This window comes from Pezoporus wallicus, unplaced genomic scaffold, assembly GCF_028554395.1.
Source record: "Pezoporus wallicus isolate ANWC-B61680 ecotype Strahan unplaced genomic scaffold, APGP_CSIRO_Pwel_v1 contig_229, whole genome shotgun sequence".
Taxonomy (NCBI): domain Eukaryota; kingdom Metazoa; phylum Chordata; class Aves; order Psittaciformes; family Psittacidae; genus Pezoporus; species Pezoporus wallicus.
In genome coordinates, this window is record NW_026638360.1 from 1,599,765 (window position 1) to 1,613,461 (window position 13,697).

The following is a 13,697-nucleotide window of genomic DNA, read 5'->3' on the forward strand; positions in this document are numbered from 1 at the left end:
ATTTTTATGGACAAACTTTTCTAGTGATACTTATCAATCTAATCTGGCTTTGATGCCAGTGTTAGAAGATTATGGCAGAAACAGGATGCTTCCTTTGCTTTCCAGTGAATACATAAATTAACTTGGAAGTTAAAAGTTTCAACCTATAGCAGCAGTAGAGTCTCATCAATCCACACCGATAGGTGGGAACCTTATATTTATGCTGGCTTTAGGTCATTTCATATAGTCACATCAGATATGTCAGAGGAGGAGTACCTATATATAGGAAATCACCTGAGGATGAAAGCACAGAGGCATAGTCATCTCAGTGTATTGTGAGGATTTTTATCTATACTGTTTATTAAAGCTCAACGAGGAAATAGGTTGTAAATATGGGTGATGAGCTAAGGCTGTACACTGCAATCAGCTTTTTAAAAAACATCTCTAGATAAAATGTTGTTCTAACCCTTCTATGGATTATACTCTTCATCAGGAAGTATATTATCACTTTAAATATCTCTTTTCAGTCTTTAATTTTACCACTAGTATACTATCAGAAGTTAGCTTTTAGTGGGAAAACGTGTTCATGCTGCTTCTGGCCCAGTGTTGGGAAAGAGCATCTCCTGCAGGTCACATGCAGCACCTGGGGACATGGATGTTCCTCAGTGCCCAAATGGGTGCTACCTTTTGCTGCAGGGGGGTAGGAGGTTTACAGCAACATTGCTACGCAGGCACCACAAAAGGAGGAATTTGCTATACAATTCATGCAGGCTGACAATCCTGCACCAAACTGTCACCTTCCATTTTCTCAAGCAAGCAATCACCTCCTCCTTACTCCTTCCAGAAAGCAGAGCTTCTGAAAGGCTCTTCCTTTGGGGAGGCAAGACTTCAACTGTCTTACTTTTCTCAGTGAGGCTGCTGGCACTCAGAACTCAGGGTCATTTTTAATAACCAAAATAGAGCTGATTTCCCCCTGGACTGATTCTGTGTAGTCAGGGTAGTGCCACCAACAATAGCACTATACCAGGAGGTTCATCGAGGCAGAGGAGAGTGCGTGCACAGCTGATTTTATAAGACCTTATAAGGTGTTTCTAGCTTTTTTGAGGCTGATAACTACTATTTGCCATCATGTCCACAGAAGTGTTGTGGCAGCTTCCCCAAAGTCCTCTTAGCAGCCATAAGAGAAAGATTTGGGAGATCAGGAAGCCAGCTGAGACAAAGTGATGTGTGGATGCCTGATGGATTCACTGACTGTTAAGAGCAGAACTGTATCAGTAACAGTGGCCATACCATTTGTGCTCCAGCAAACCTGAAAGTGTAATTTCAGTGTGAACATGATTCTTTTATTTCATCTATGTAACATTATATTTATGTATACTTTATGTGCATGTAGATATATCTATGCATCTTACTGTTTTAGAGTAATGCTGCTCAGCAGAATGCAATTATGGTATCATGGGATCACACCTCCTTGGCTTTAACAGAGACCCTTCTATGGTCTTTACAGACTCGCCCTCTTTTCTGTGTAAATATTTTTCCTGCCTTTCCCTTTTGCAAAGCAAAGAAGTTGTTTGTAACCTATCTGTAGACTCTAAACAGCTCCTACAAGGGAAATGCCCTTGAAGCAGAGAGACTGATTGCAACATACAGTACATGCTAATAGCGTCTTCAGAGAATTACTATTACTTTGTAGCAGAGGCATTTTCATTAAAATAGAAATCTTGGCATAATCCTTTGATTGAATTTTTACCTTCTTTTGCATATTGCAGGTGAGTCAACAGTCACAGGTTGGTGGGTCATTGTTCAGAAGCTCCAAAGAGTTACTCGCTCCTAAGTAGTGCCATTTCCCATGATTGTCTCTTTGCAACTTTTGTAAAGCACCAGGCAACAGAACAGGCAAATGACCAGCACAGGATCTGGCATTATTCCTTACACTGTGCCTAGAGCTATTACAATGAGCCTGCTAATACACTGTTATATCTATTACAGTTTGCTCACATTGGTGTTAATCGAGTATTCTTAGTAAATTCAGAAACTGAGGCTTGAGACTGAATGATGATCTTTAGGTTGCCTGATACCTTTATCTGACCAAATTCATGCAGACTTAGCCATGTGCAGACGAACTTGGCACGGCTATACTTTATCTGCCTTTTCATTTCTGCTGCAATAGGATAGGAATGAAAGGAAGAGAATATATAAAGGTTCCCCACTGAGAATCAATTCTATAAATTATGTATTATGCAGACACTATTCTGCTGATGCTATCTGATCCCCAATTCTCAGTTCCTTGTTTTTCCTTCTATAAATAGCTGTGGCCAGGTTTTCAGTTGTAGAATGCTGAGGACAAAACCAGAAACCTTTCCCATTTAATAACCTCTGCCAAAGAAGAATAAGGTAATATTTTTCATAACTGTGTTGTCCTCAGGGTTTTAACAATCTGGGAATACAAGCAGCGTTATGTTGTTGATAAGATACTGGTAGTAAAAGTGGGAATAACCTTGCTGAATATTAAAGAGGGAAATGTCCTATTTTCAGGATGATCAGTATAAAATTTGCTATTGTGAATTTTCTTGACAATTTTTGACTGTGTAGGACAACTTTTGCTTTTTGTTTCTCCTAGATCCAAATGCTTTGGCTGGACAGACCGGACCTGACCATGCTCTTATAGGAGGAATAGTGGCTGTAGTTGTCTTTGTAACACTATGTTCTATAATTCTCCTTGGTCGATACCTGGCAAGACATAAAGGTAGGACAGATTTAGTGGAAGTTCGGTCACTTTTGGAAGCAAGACATGATTTCACCTGGGAATGCTGTTCCCTTTCTCCTTCCCCCATCTACTAAATGATTTAGGTGAGAAAGTTCAGTTCACAGTCCAGTCACAAGTGAAATCCTTGTGAATTCTACACAGTTTTCCTATGGAATGGTTAAGGCAAAGGACATCTAGTTACATACCCAAGGTCATCTCATATATCAGTGATTTAGAGAAATTAAAAGGTCAGATTGCCTCTTGGCTTTGGCCCTTAGTTCTAGACACTTAGTTATATGATCTCATAGTTTTAAGTAGCATGTTGATTCAGCAGAGTATATTTATTGTATGAATAAAATTTTTCATTTTAATAAATTGTGCTAATTATATATATAAAAGATAATATCAGCCGCAGGTGGTGAGATTTCAGATCAGTGACTCTTTTACCAGTGATCCCACAGAAATAAGGGGTTCTTTCCTGGGCTAAGTTTTGCTGTATTCAGAGATTTCACCTTAAGGGTTCTATTCTCTTCATTTTCAATCCCTCCCACCATTAGCCCTTGACACCAAGCTGTGTGGTTCGGTTGATACACTGGAGGGAAGGGATGCCATCCAGAGGGACCCTGACACGCTTGTGAGGTGGGCTGATGCCAACCTCATGAGGTTTAACCATGCCAAGTGCAAGGTCCTGCACCTGGGTCAGAGCAATCCCAGGCACAGCTACAGGTTGGGCAGAGAAAAGATTCAGAGCCAACCCTGCGGAGAAGGACTTGGGGGTGTTGGTTCATGAGAAACTTAACATGGGCCGGCTTGAGTGTGTGCTTGCAGCCCAGAAAGCCAACCGTATCCTGGGCTGCATCAAAAGGAGCATGACCAGCAGGTCAAAGGAGGTGATCCTGCCCCTCTACTCTGCTCTCGTGAGACCTCACCTGGAGTACTGTGTGCAGTTCTGGTGTCCTCATCATAAAAAGGACATGGAACTGTTGGAACAAGTCCAGAGAAGGGCCACGAGGACGATCAGGGGACTGGAGCACCTCCTGTATGAAGACAGGCTGAGAAAGTTGGGGCTGTTTAGCCTGGAGAAGAGAAGGCTGCATGGAGACCTCATAGCAGCCTTCCAGTATCTGAAGGGGGCCTATAGGGATGCTGGAGAGGGACTCTTCATTAGAGACTGTAGTGACGGGACAAGGGGTAACGGGTTAAAACTTAAACAGGGGAAGTTTAGGTTGGATATAAGGAAGAAGTTCTTTACTGTGAGGGTGCTGAGGCACTGGAATGAGTTGCCCAGGGAGGTTGTGAATGCTCCATCCCTGGCAGTGTTCAAGGCCAGGTTGGACAGAGCCTTGGGTGATATGGTTTAGTGTGAGGTGTCCCTGTCAATGGCAGGGGGGTTGGAACTAGATGATCTTAAGGTCCTTTCCAACCCTAACTATTCTATGATTAGAGATAACCGGGATGAAGTGACACTGACTTCTGACAAAGCTTCTCTACATTCCTGTTTAGTTCTAGTTATAATTTATTGATATTTACCCTCCAAATGGCTTTTAGACCTATTGTTAAAACTTGGTTAATTCCCTAAAGTGCAAATTTATGTCACCTTGAATAATAGAGAATTCCTGCCGTGCTTTTTGCTCCACAATGTTGGTATTAACTCTTTAAATCTCATTTTAGGTAGGATAATCATGTGGATAGCTGATATAAGCATGTTTTTAATTTCATTGGACTGAGTGAGGGAAACATGAGATTTTTTAATGAGCCAGTAGAAGTGTGTCTTTTTTGTTTTACTTTCCTGAATGAAATGATACATCTTATGCCAACTTAAATAATGCTTTTCACAAAGGGAAAGTTGACTATTGTACACAATTCTTTTTATTCATATATCTTTTTGTTCCTATCCTAAGCATAAAAAATATCTGTAACAGTACGTGCGAGCATGTTCGATTAATAAAACTACCTGGATCTTTATTAAAAAAATGACATTAATTTATTGTGGATATACTTGAATTTGTGGATATGTACTATCAGTATCAATGCTATAAATATTTCTTGGACAAATGAGAAAGTTGAGCATACCTGTATGATGTATGCTGAAATCATGTAAATGTATTTGCCTGATCATGAAGCAACTGGAGCACTGTTAGAAATGTACTTCCTATAATGCAGTCTAAACCTAAAAAAATCCTAATTTTTTTTTTCCCTTTTTTCTGTTGTACTGATTCCTATAGGAACATATTTAACAAATGAAGCAAAAGGAGCTGAAGATGCACCTGACGCCGACACAGCCATTATCAATGCAGAAGGCAGCCAAGTCAATGCAGAGGAGAAAAAAGAGTATTTCATTTAGATGCAGAGCTAGAATCTTGAAGTTTTACTTATCAGGCTGACTGCTGGAGGAAACTGGCTATCATTTCTCAGAATTCATTTCTGCCATCTTCTGCTATCTTTATTAACTCACATACCTGCTATAAGCAGCCAGTTTATGCCAACAATCAGCTGTTGACATCATCGTTCTATAATTACAGTATCATGCGTAAAGCAGGACATTTCTTATTGCCTAAAATTCATATCCACTGCTCTCTTAACATACAGTGCTTGAATATACAGCCTTAACAATGTTAATCATCATCTTAATCCAAGTTTTCTACATGTTTAAATGTCATGCAGCTTTCTTTTTCAGTTTTCTTTTATCATGTCCCTACTAGTGTGTCATAGAACAATACTCACAACAAATACTATTAGGTAAGGACCTAATTTACTTACATAAAATGTTAAGTGTAAGATTAGAGGTTTACAAAGAATGTTTTATACATGTCTATCTATAATTCAAAAAGCAACTTGGTTTTGAAGCATATGCCCTAGGAAACACAAACTGAAATCTTTTTAGTATAGTTTCTTGTATACTTGGATTTGGTGGAAAAAAAGCAGTTCACTGTTCTTTTTCTGTTTTGTTTTGCTTTGCTTTGTTTTGTTATGTTTGAAATGGTACCTTGACAACAGTGCCGTGTTTCAGTGGTAAAAACATGCTGAATAGCTATACAGATTCTGCAGAGTTAGATAATAGTGCTTAATTTGAAACAAATTTGTCCTGCCCTTTTACTGCTTTTCAGGATTGCAAAGATTAGAGAACTTTCTGAGTAATTTCTGGTTTTATAATTTATTTGCTTCACATGAACTCACCTGCCTACTCAAATTTGAAGTGTTCATGGGGCACAACCGCAAGGCATTTTAGTATCTGTATATAGTGCATATAATAAATTCAATTAAACATTATTTGATACATATTCAACCTTTTGGGCAGTAACTAAGTCAGTCACAAGTAAGCATTTTCTAATGTCCATTATATCCCTTTAGATATGACTCCAATCAGTATTCCAAGTAGATAACATGTATTAGTATTTTTTGTCTGTATGTCCTAGCACTGTTCAGCAGCAAACTTTTCTAGTTCTTGTTAATTTTTTTCTTTGTTATACAATGGAAGCACAATGTTATATGGAAGGTAGTTTTAAGCTAACAACCAGTGCACAGCCTCAGGTTTTAAATTACAACCACATTTGATTACTATCCTTAAAAAAATACTATTGAGTTGCTAAAATTCTCGATTTTTAATTTGGCAGTTCCAGAGCTGCTTCTCTATGTTGGTTTGCCAAAAAATAGAAAAAAAAAAGAAAAAAAGAAAAAAAAATAGAAGTGTTAAAACAAAAGATATATGTTTTGTGTATACAGTAAATGGACTAATTCTTTATATTAAATTCCTGTCTATGCATTTTGTGAGGTACAAACTTATGTCACCGTGAATGATAGAGAATTCCTGCCATGCTTTTAGCTCCACAGTGAAAGTCTCTGTTTGGATTATCTCTGATTTTTTTTTTTTTGTGTGTAATTGACAGCTGAAAAATCACATGCTCTTAAATATGACAACAAAACACTGTAAGCCCATCGGCTTATATCCTCTTCCAATGAAACTAAAGGGTGGCCATAACAGCTCTTGGAAATGATTCTACACTGGAGTATGCAAGTTAATCTAGCAGGAGCTGGTCTTGCTCCTAGGTTTTGCACCTTTGACAAAAGAGTGTTTCTGTCTGATTGCTGTACTTGTGAAGCCTAAAAGCATGATGGTCTGCTGTAAAGGACTTTCTCCTGGGATTTTATTTTTGTGTGGGTAAGGGAGAGTTTGGAATACGACATCATGGAGTATGGTGAAACGGAAGACAAAGGTGCTGTGTCAGATTATTTATCAGAAGAGTATGAACCTTTTAAGGACAATATTAGAGTATTTTAATTGTTTTGTTGAAACATTTATCTTGTTGATTTCTAAGAAAAAAAGGTGACGTCAATCAAAGCAGCACTTTTTTTCAAAATATACAGACATAAATAATATGATGTGGTTGAGTGTTAACATAATAAATCATATACAGTATGACATTTTAAAGAAATAAGTCTGCATTGATGTGGTTGCATGCTTGTTTTTACAGATCGCTCCATACCCATCTGTGGAAAAATGCAATAATATGTTAATATAATATGGTAGTTTGAGAGAACCAGGTAGGTGCTACTAGACACATTGAAAACTAGTATAGGTTTACAAGATATTCATGTCTTTCAAAGCATACACATGAAAAAGGCTGGCAAAGGAAGTCATTCAGTTTAATACCAAAAATATGGGTTCTTGTCACAGCAGTAAGTTACATTAGCTAAGGTACAGTATCACATACAAGAAGGTTTTATTTCAGGACCTGGGGCCCAATTCAGCTAAGCATTTCAGCACATCTTCAGCTTCAGGCATCAGAGACATTCCATTGGACTGTAAATCACTATTCATATGCTTAAAAATAAGTGCTTCTCTGGATGAGGGCCTTATTTGCTAAAGTGGAATTCCCCACCAGTGTAGTGTTTACACATTTTTTCATTCTTCCCAACTTCAGCTTGCTTGAATAGTAGGATTGTTACTTGAACCATTACCCATGCAGGGGCAGGTATGACCTTCAAAAGCAGGATTGCCCTTGGGGTAACCATTTCAAACCATTTTCTCCAGTGGCATATAAAGAGCATTTAAACTTTGCAGAAAAAAAAAAAAAAAAAAAAAAACGAAGAAAAAACCACCCAAGAGATATAAGTTGTACTGTCAGTATAGGTTATTTCATTAGTTTTCAGTTAAAACTTCTAACATGTGCTCATTTTTAACACAGTTGATCTTCCATTGTCTTGCACCTGGTGATGCCCCTTGCAGCTGTACAAAGCAGGTGTGGAAAGCCCCACACCAGCATTCTACCTGGAGAGCACTTTGCAGGCCTGTCTGGTCTTCACAGGTTTAAATCACTACACGAGGTGTAAAGAGGCATCCCTCCTTTTTGTAAGCAAACCATGGTTCAACACTAATGACATTCAGTAGGCTAAAAGTCTGTTCCCTTTGCCCAAGATCCCATTCTGAAATACCGCTTTTATTACGGTGTGAAGTATCCATGGAATACGCAAAATGGAGGCTCTGAAAGGGAACCACCCTCGCTAAAATGTATGTGACATCCTCTCCCACACACACTTGCCGACTAGCTCTCTGAAGAGCTGGTTTCTGCCAGTGTACTGTTTACAGTGTCAGTTGCTGATTGTTTTTAAACTTTTTGATGTAGATTCTTGGTTTTTCTTTAATGTTTCAAGACCATTCTCATGATTTGAACAATAAAGCGGTGCATCAGAAGACAAGGGGTGTATCATCCCACTCTTTTAGTGTCATCTGACAAACCAAGAAAAAGTTTAAGTAGCCTGATGTGTAAATTGAGGCTCGGCATTTAAGTTAGAGCACATTATAGTTTCCATATTACTTAAGGATGGTTTGTCTTGCACTAAGACTCCCTCTATAAAGGAATACGTGAAGAAAAGCAACTTTTCTAAATAAGACATGAAAGTTAACATCTTGTGTGTTTTCATTACAGTATAATATATATATATATGACTATTTCAATGAAAAGGACAGAGTCATTTGTAATTATGTAATTCATGATTGTAACAGCACTGAAGTTACCATGTACGCACATGTACAGTAGCTATTTCAACAGTTACAGTGTAGTTACATGTAATTCCCTGTAACATAGCAGTTATAGTGTAATTTAGTGCCACTTATTGTAAAGTGTTACCAAAAGGAAAATGGATTTCTTACCTTTACAATTCCATTCAAATTAAAGGTAAGTTTTATTAAATTAGCACTGTAAATCTGATACTGCATTTCTTAATTAAGGAGTTGATTTAAAACTTCATATTCAAAACGTCACCCTACAGCTTCCCCCCGTCTCCCACCTGCCACTTACCCAGACTCCTTCAAGTGTCCAATCTCTACACTCTTAGGAACTGGTAATCTGTGATGAACATACCAAAAATCCAGCTACTTCAACTTGAATTGAATAAGCTGTCTAATAGAGAAAAACGAACAACCACAAAAAAATAACGAGTAATGCTTTTTATTAAGTGGCACAAAGTACACACTAAAAACTATGCAAAAATATAGGTAAATACAGTGTACTTACATGTAAGTATCTTGTACTTGCTGTGTATGGATATTGGAAAACCGTGTAATTATAATATGCATTTTGATTATTTGAAGCAGGGGGGTGACCCCTAACAGTCACAAGGGAAAACTGGAAGGCACATACACAAATAGTGGGTATCCTGATGCAATATGTGTAATTCCTCTGCTTGCAATGATAACTAATTTATAAGAATGCTTGTACCGCTCCTCATTCTCACTAGCTTTGCTTTCCATTTCTTTGAGGCCCATCAAATGTCACTGAAACACGTGTAGGCAAAGTAAAACACTGACTCGGCTAATGGCTTTGCTGCCAGCACTCTGTATGTCTGGCAACACTGTTCTGTAATCTATTTCTGGCTCAACAGCACAAGTTTCCTCTTTTTTTTTCTCTCCTCAAGGGAGCCTAGTATGTTAAGATGCTGAAATATGCTGCCATATGCCCTGGTATTTTTAGCATGAACAACAGAGAAAGAGAGCTGCATTCTTCTGACCCCTATTTTGCTGAATCACCTCACCTGGAATTTCTACTACTTCCTCAGTAATACGAGGTAATCTTAAATTGTAAGTACAAAATGCTTCCATCAAGGTACAGAGGATGCTTTTAATGATAAAGCTAACATTTTGTGAACATGAAATTTTGTATTACTGATCTTTTTGCTTCTTGGCACTTTTCATCATACCCTTCCAGAAGGAATGCACCAAAAGGCAGACAACATAGACTAGCAAAAGAAGAAAATAACATTGTAAGCCTTCTTGTGGTTGCCATTGCTATAACCCTCCTTTGTGTCCTGCATATCAGGCAAATAGATGTATTCAGCAACAGCCATTAGCATCATTCCACACGCTGTACTATTCCTAGAATATGACATCTACCTCTTAGTCTAAATACTAGCTATGAGATATTTGTATACATTTTAAATACTGCTGAATCTTCATTGTAGTCTTGAAATGGGATCACTATATTTTTATTTTTTTCTGTTAAAAATACAAAAAAATAATCTTGCCTGGGTTCATAATTCTTGCCCTGTTCTTTACTAATTTTGGGATAGTTTGAGGTTTTAACAGGGCATAGGGACACAGCCTCAGCTGGTATAAATCAGCTTCACTCTGTTGCCTTAAATGTGGGCCAATTTACACAAGCTGGGGATTCATCCCAAACAGCTTAAGAATAAACTGCTAGAACACATCAGTATTTAGTCAGCACTAGATAATGATGTGCAATGCAACTGCAACACAGTTCTTTCCAGTAAGGCATGCAGGTTTAAAGAGAAACTTTTAAAAGCACATGCAAGCTTTTGAATTAAATATGCAATACCAATACTGTTGACATATTCTGACATGTCTCTTACTTATTTAAACATAATATTGCCAGGGCATGTTTACATTAAAAACACGCAATGCATGGGGGACAGGGAAGGACTGTTGCAAACAGTAAGAGAAAAGTAAATGGATAGAGCTTCCTTCGATGTCAACAGAGCAGAGTGGAAACTCATACTGAGAGCAGGACTTCCTATGTGTTTTTTTCAGAGTGGAGCTAGTACCTCTAAAGCAAATGGGAGTTGTCTACTTGGTATTAACAGAAGCTAGCACAGTTTCTTTTTGCTGTTGATCAACCTAACCCAGCACTCTGCACTTGTTTTAACTCAGGAGTAAATAAGGGTACAAACATGGTTTAACAGCACACTTCCATATCACTCCACATCCTCAGGATGCTCCAAGCTTTGTGCGCTTCCAGCAGCCCTTAAGGGATTTCTTCCAGCATGTAGGAATCATCTTGTTGCCAAGCGATGTTCATTCTTTTGAGCAATGTTTAATGTACTCACAACCAGATGGAAGGTGGTGTGGAGCCAATATGATGACTCTACTAGAGGGTGCAGGGGGCTTCCAGAGCCTCTCGGGAGGTGGCAAAATGTAAAAAAATAAAAGTAAAAAAAAAAACAAAAACAAACAAAAAAAAAAACAAACCCCATGCTTCCTCATGACTTCTATGTTTGTTATAGATCTGCCCTCCACAGTCTGTGTCTTAAATCATCTATTCTCTGTTGAGCTAAAAGCAGCAGTCTAATTGGAAAGGAGGTAAGAAATAGAAGTCTGTCCTCTGAAAGGAGCACGTCTGTGTTACTATTAAAGAAAAGTTCAAGGATTTTTATTTCTTCTCTTTTATTTTAAGATTCCAGGTGTAAAGCCAAGCCTGTTAGGGTCAGCACTTTCGCACTTTCCCTGTGTTCAGGGTCAAGCCAGCAGGGTTTCATGTGTGAGCTCTGATCTCACAATGCAGCACAAACTACAGACAGCCTTACTCTGCCCTTATGCATAGTGTTGAAAATCACTGATGCTATTTTCTTCTAAACATACTCATTTTCTTAAGCTTATTCTACATTGAAATCACTGTAGGGTTTTCATAATAGGTTCTAAAGGAGGGGTTTAAAAACTTGTAAAGAAAATAGTAATGATCATGATCAACTGTTTATGTTGATTATGAAAAGGAGGAAAATCTTTAATTGCTGGGCCAAATTTTTTATCACTTCCTCTTCCTCTCCTTTCTATGCATATTGATTAATGTTAGTAAATACGCAGTTCCACATGTGGTCCTTTTTCAGTGAAAGCAGGTTTTCTTATACCCCTGTATAGCTTCCATGGAAATATGCAAATATGACCTACTGTCATCAGCTTCTGCCTAAACAGTGAGCCGAGAGTGAACTCATGGATTACTGAACTCATATATGTCCTGCTTCCACAAAAGTTGGGTATAATACACCTATTGATTTCAAAAGAGCAAGGTTCAAGTCCTTAATACACATTGCTATTTAGCTCTTTTCCAGCAGAATTGTAAAGCAGTCCTCATGCATGCTTTACTTTTAGCATAGATATTTTATAACTACAAAAATACTTCAGCTGAAGTTTCCTAGTTTCCTAGGACAAATAGTAAGGCATAATTGGTGAAAGGACTTTAACAACTTCATCTGTTCGTAGTCAGTGTGTGTTCTTCTAGGAGCTCCAGTGTACTCTGCTCTTACACTGCCCAATTATCGCCTTGGGGAGGTTATATTTGAATATGATCACTAACATGAAAACAAAATCCATGGGAATTAAACATATTGCACTGATGGTGAGATACGTTTCCTTCATTTAATTTTGTCATTAATAACGTTAAGCATACAAAATGCATATTGTAATGTAAGGTACATGACACTTGCATGTTGCTATGCCTATATACTTACAAAGTATTCAATGTGTACTTAGTGGCGCTTAAAAAATGTCATGTACGATTCTTCTAAACATTCTTACAGGGTTCCCATTTGCACTTCATCTTTCAGAAAAGTCTTGTCAGAAAATTGTCTGATGAATATTATTGAAAAAAATAAAATTGCAATTTTAGTTATCTGTTGGACATTTCTGAATTGTCTATTCATTTAATGTATTTCCTGGTGCTTGCCAGTTTGGCAGTGGAGTTGATTTAGACCAGTGGCTGTACACACAGACTATTCACTGAGCATGTTTTGCTGTTTCTGGTAGAATTGTTATATGCTTCTCTAAATACTAATTCTGATGTTTTAAACAGTTATCTAAGAAAATAATCTGTGAGACACTGGTGTTTTACAGATAATTACAAATTCTGTTATTTTCTTTGATATTTGTATGCTATTCACTGTGTATTCTTCGTAGTTTCTTCTGACAGACAAAGTAGCATCTTTTGAAGGCTGGCCTCACTGTGGGAGAAATTCATCCTTATGAAGAGGTCAAGTGCTAAAAAAGCATTTAAGCCTGTGGGACTTAGACGGTGGATTAGTCCCCCTGAAGAAGCTAGAGAATTCATGCAAGGATTTCTACACCACTTATAATGCTTGAGTTGATGTTACAAAGGGCAAGAAGGCCACTGGTCTCAAAGGGAGAGAGACAGATGTCACAGGGAAATTCTTAGAGGGTCTGTGTTTATGAAAAAGAATCAAGTCCCATATACAGAGACAGACACTAACCGAGTTTGGTACCTCCATGCAGAGGAAATCCAGGCTGCTCAGGGAGGTTGCGGGGTCCCTCTCTGAAGACATTGAAAACCCACCTGCATTCCTGTGTAACCTGCTGTAGGTGGCCCTGCCTTGGCAGGGAGGGTTGGATGAGGTGATCTCCAGAGGTCTCTTCTAGCCCTAATGATTCTGTGATCTTTGATGGCAGAGCTTTCCTATGGCCTAAGTTATTCATGCATTTGACAAATGTACAGCCCCTTTGGATTCAGCAGAGTTGTTCTTATCTTTATTACTTCTTTTCACTAAACCAAAATACGTCCCCTTAAGTAATTTTTAATGTGCCATGACATTTTCAATACAGTAACAAGTGCAGATTTCCACATGATCCTCAAAGTAATATGCCCATGATATAGGGCAAAGCATGCTGAAAATCTGTAGTGTACCCAAGGAAAATGACACAGTCCAGCAAATGACACAATCCACCACTGGA

At 38.2% G+C, this 13,697-nt stretch overlaps 1 protein-coding gene across 3 annotated transcripts in view; it reads left to right on the plus strand.

The window, feature by feature from the left end:
* CADM2 (cell adhesion molecule 2) overlaps positions 1-7,783 on the plus strand; it is a 625,008-nt gene extending 617,225 nt beyond the window's left edge. For all 3 annotated transcript variants that reach the window (XM_057410463.1, XM_057410465.1, XM_057410464.1), the window contains 2 exons: positions 2,600-2,725; positions 4,951-7,783. In XM_057410463.1, the coding sequence (XP_057266446.1) occupies positions 2,600-2,725; positions 4,951-5,069 (245 nt within the window). In that variant the 3' untranslated portion in view covers positions 5,070-7,783. The remainder of the gene's footprint in view (positions 1-2,599; positions 2,726-4,950) is intronic.
* Positions 7,784-13,697: the final 5,914 nt, after the last annotated feature.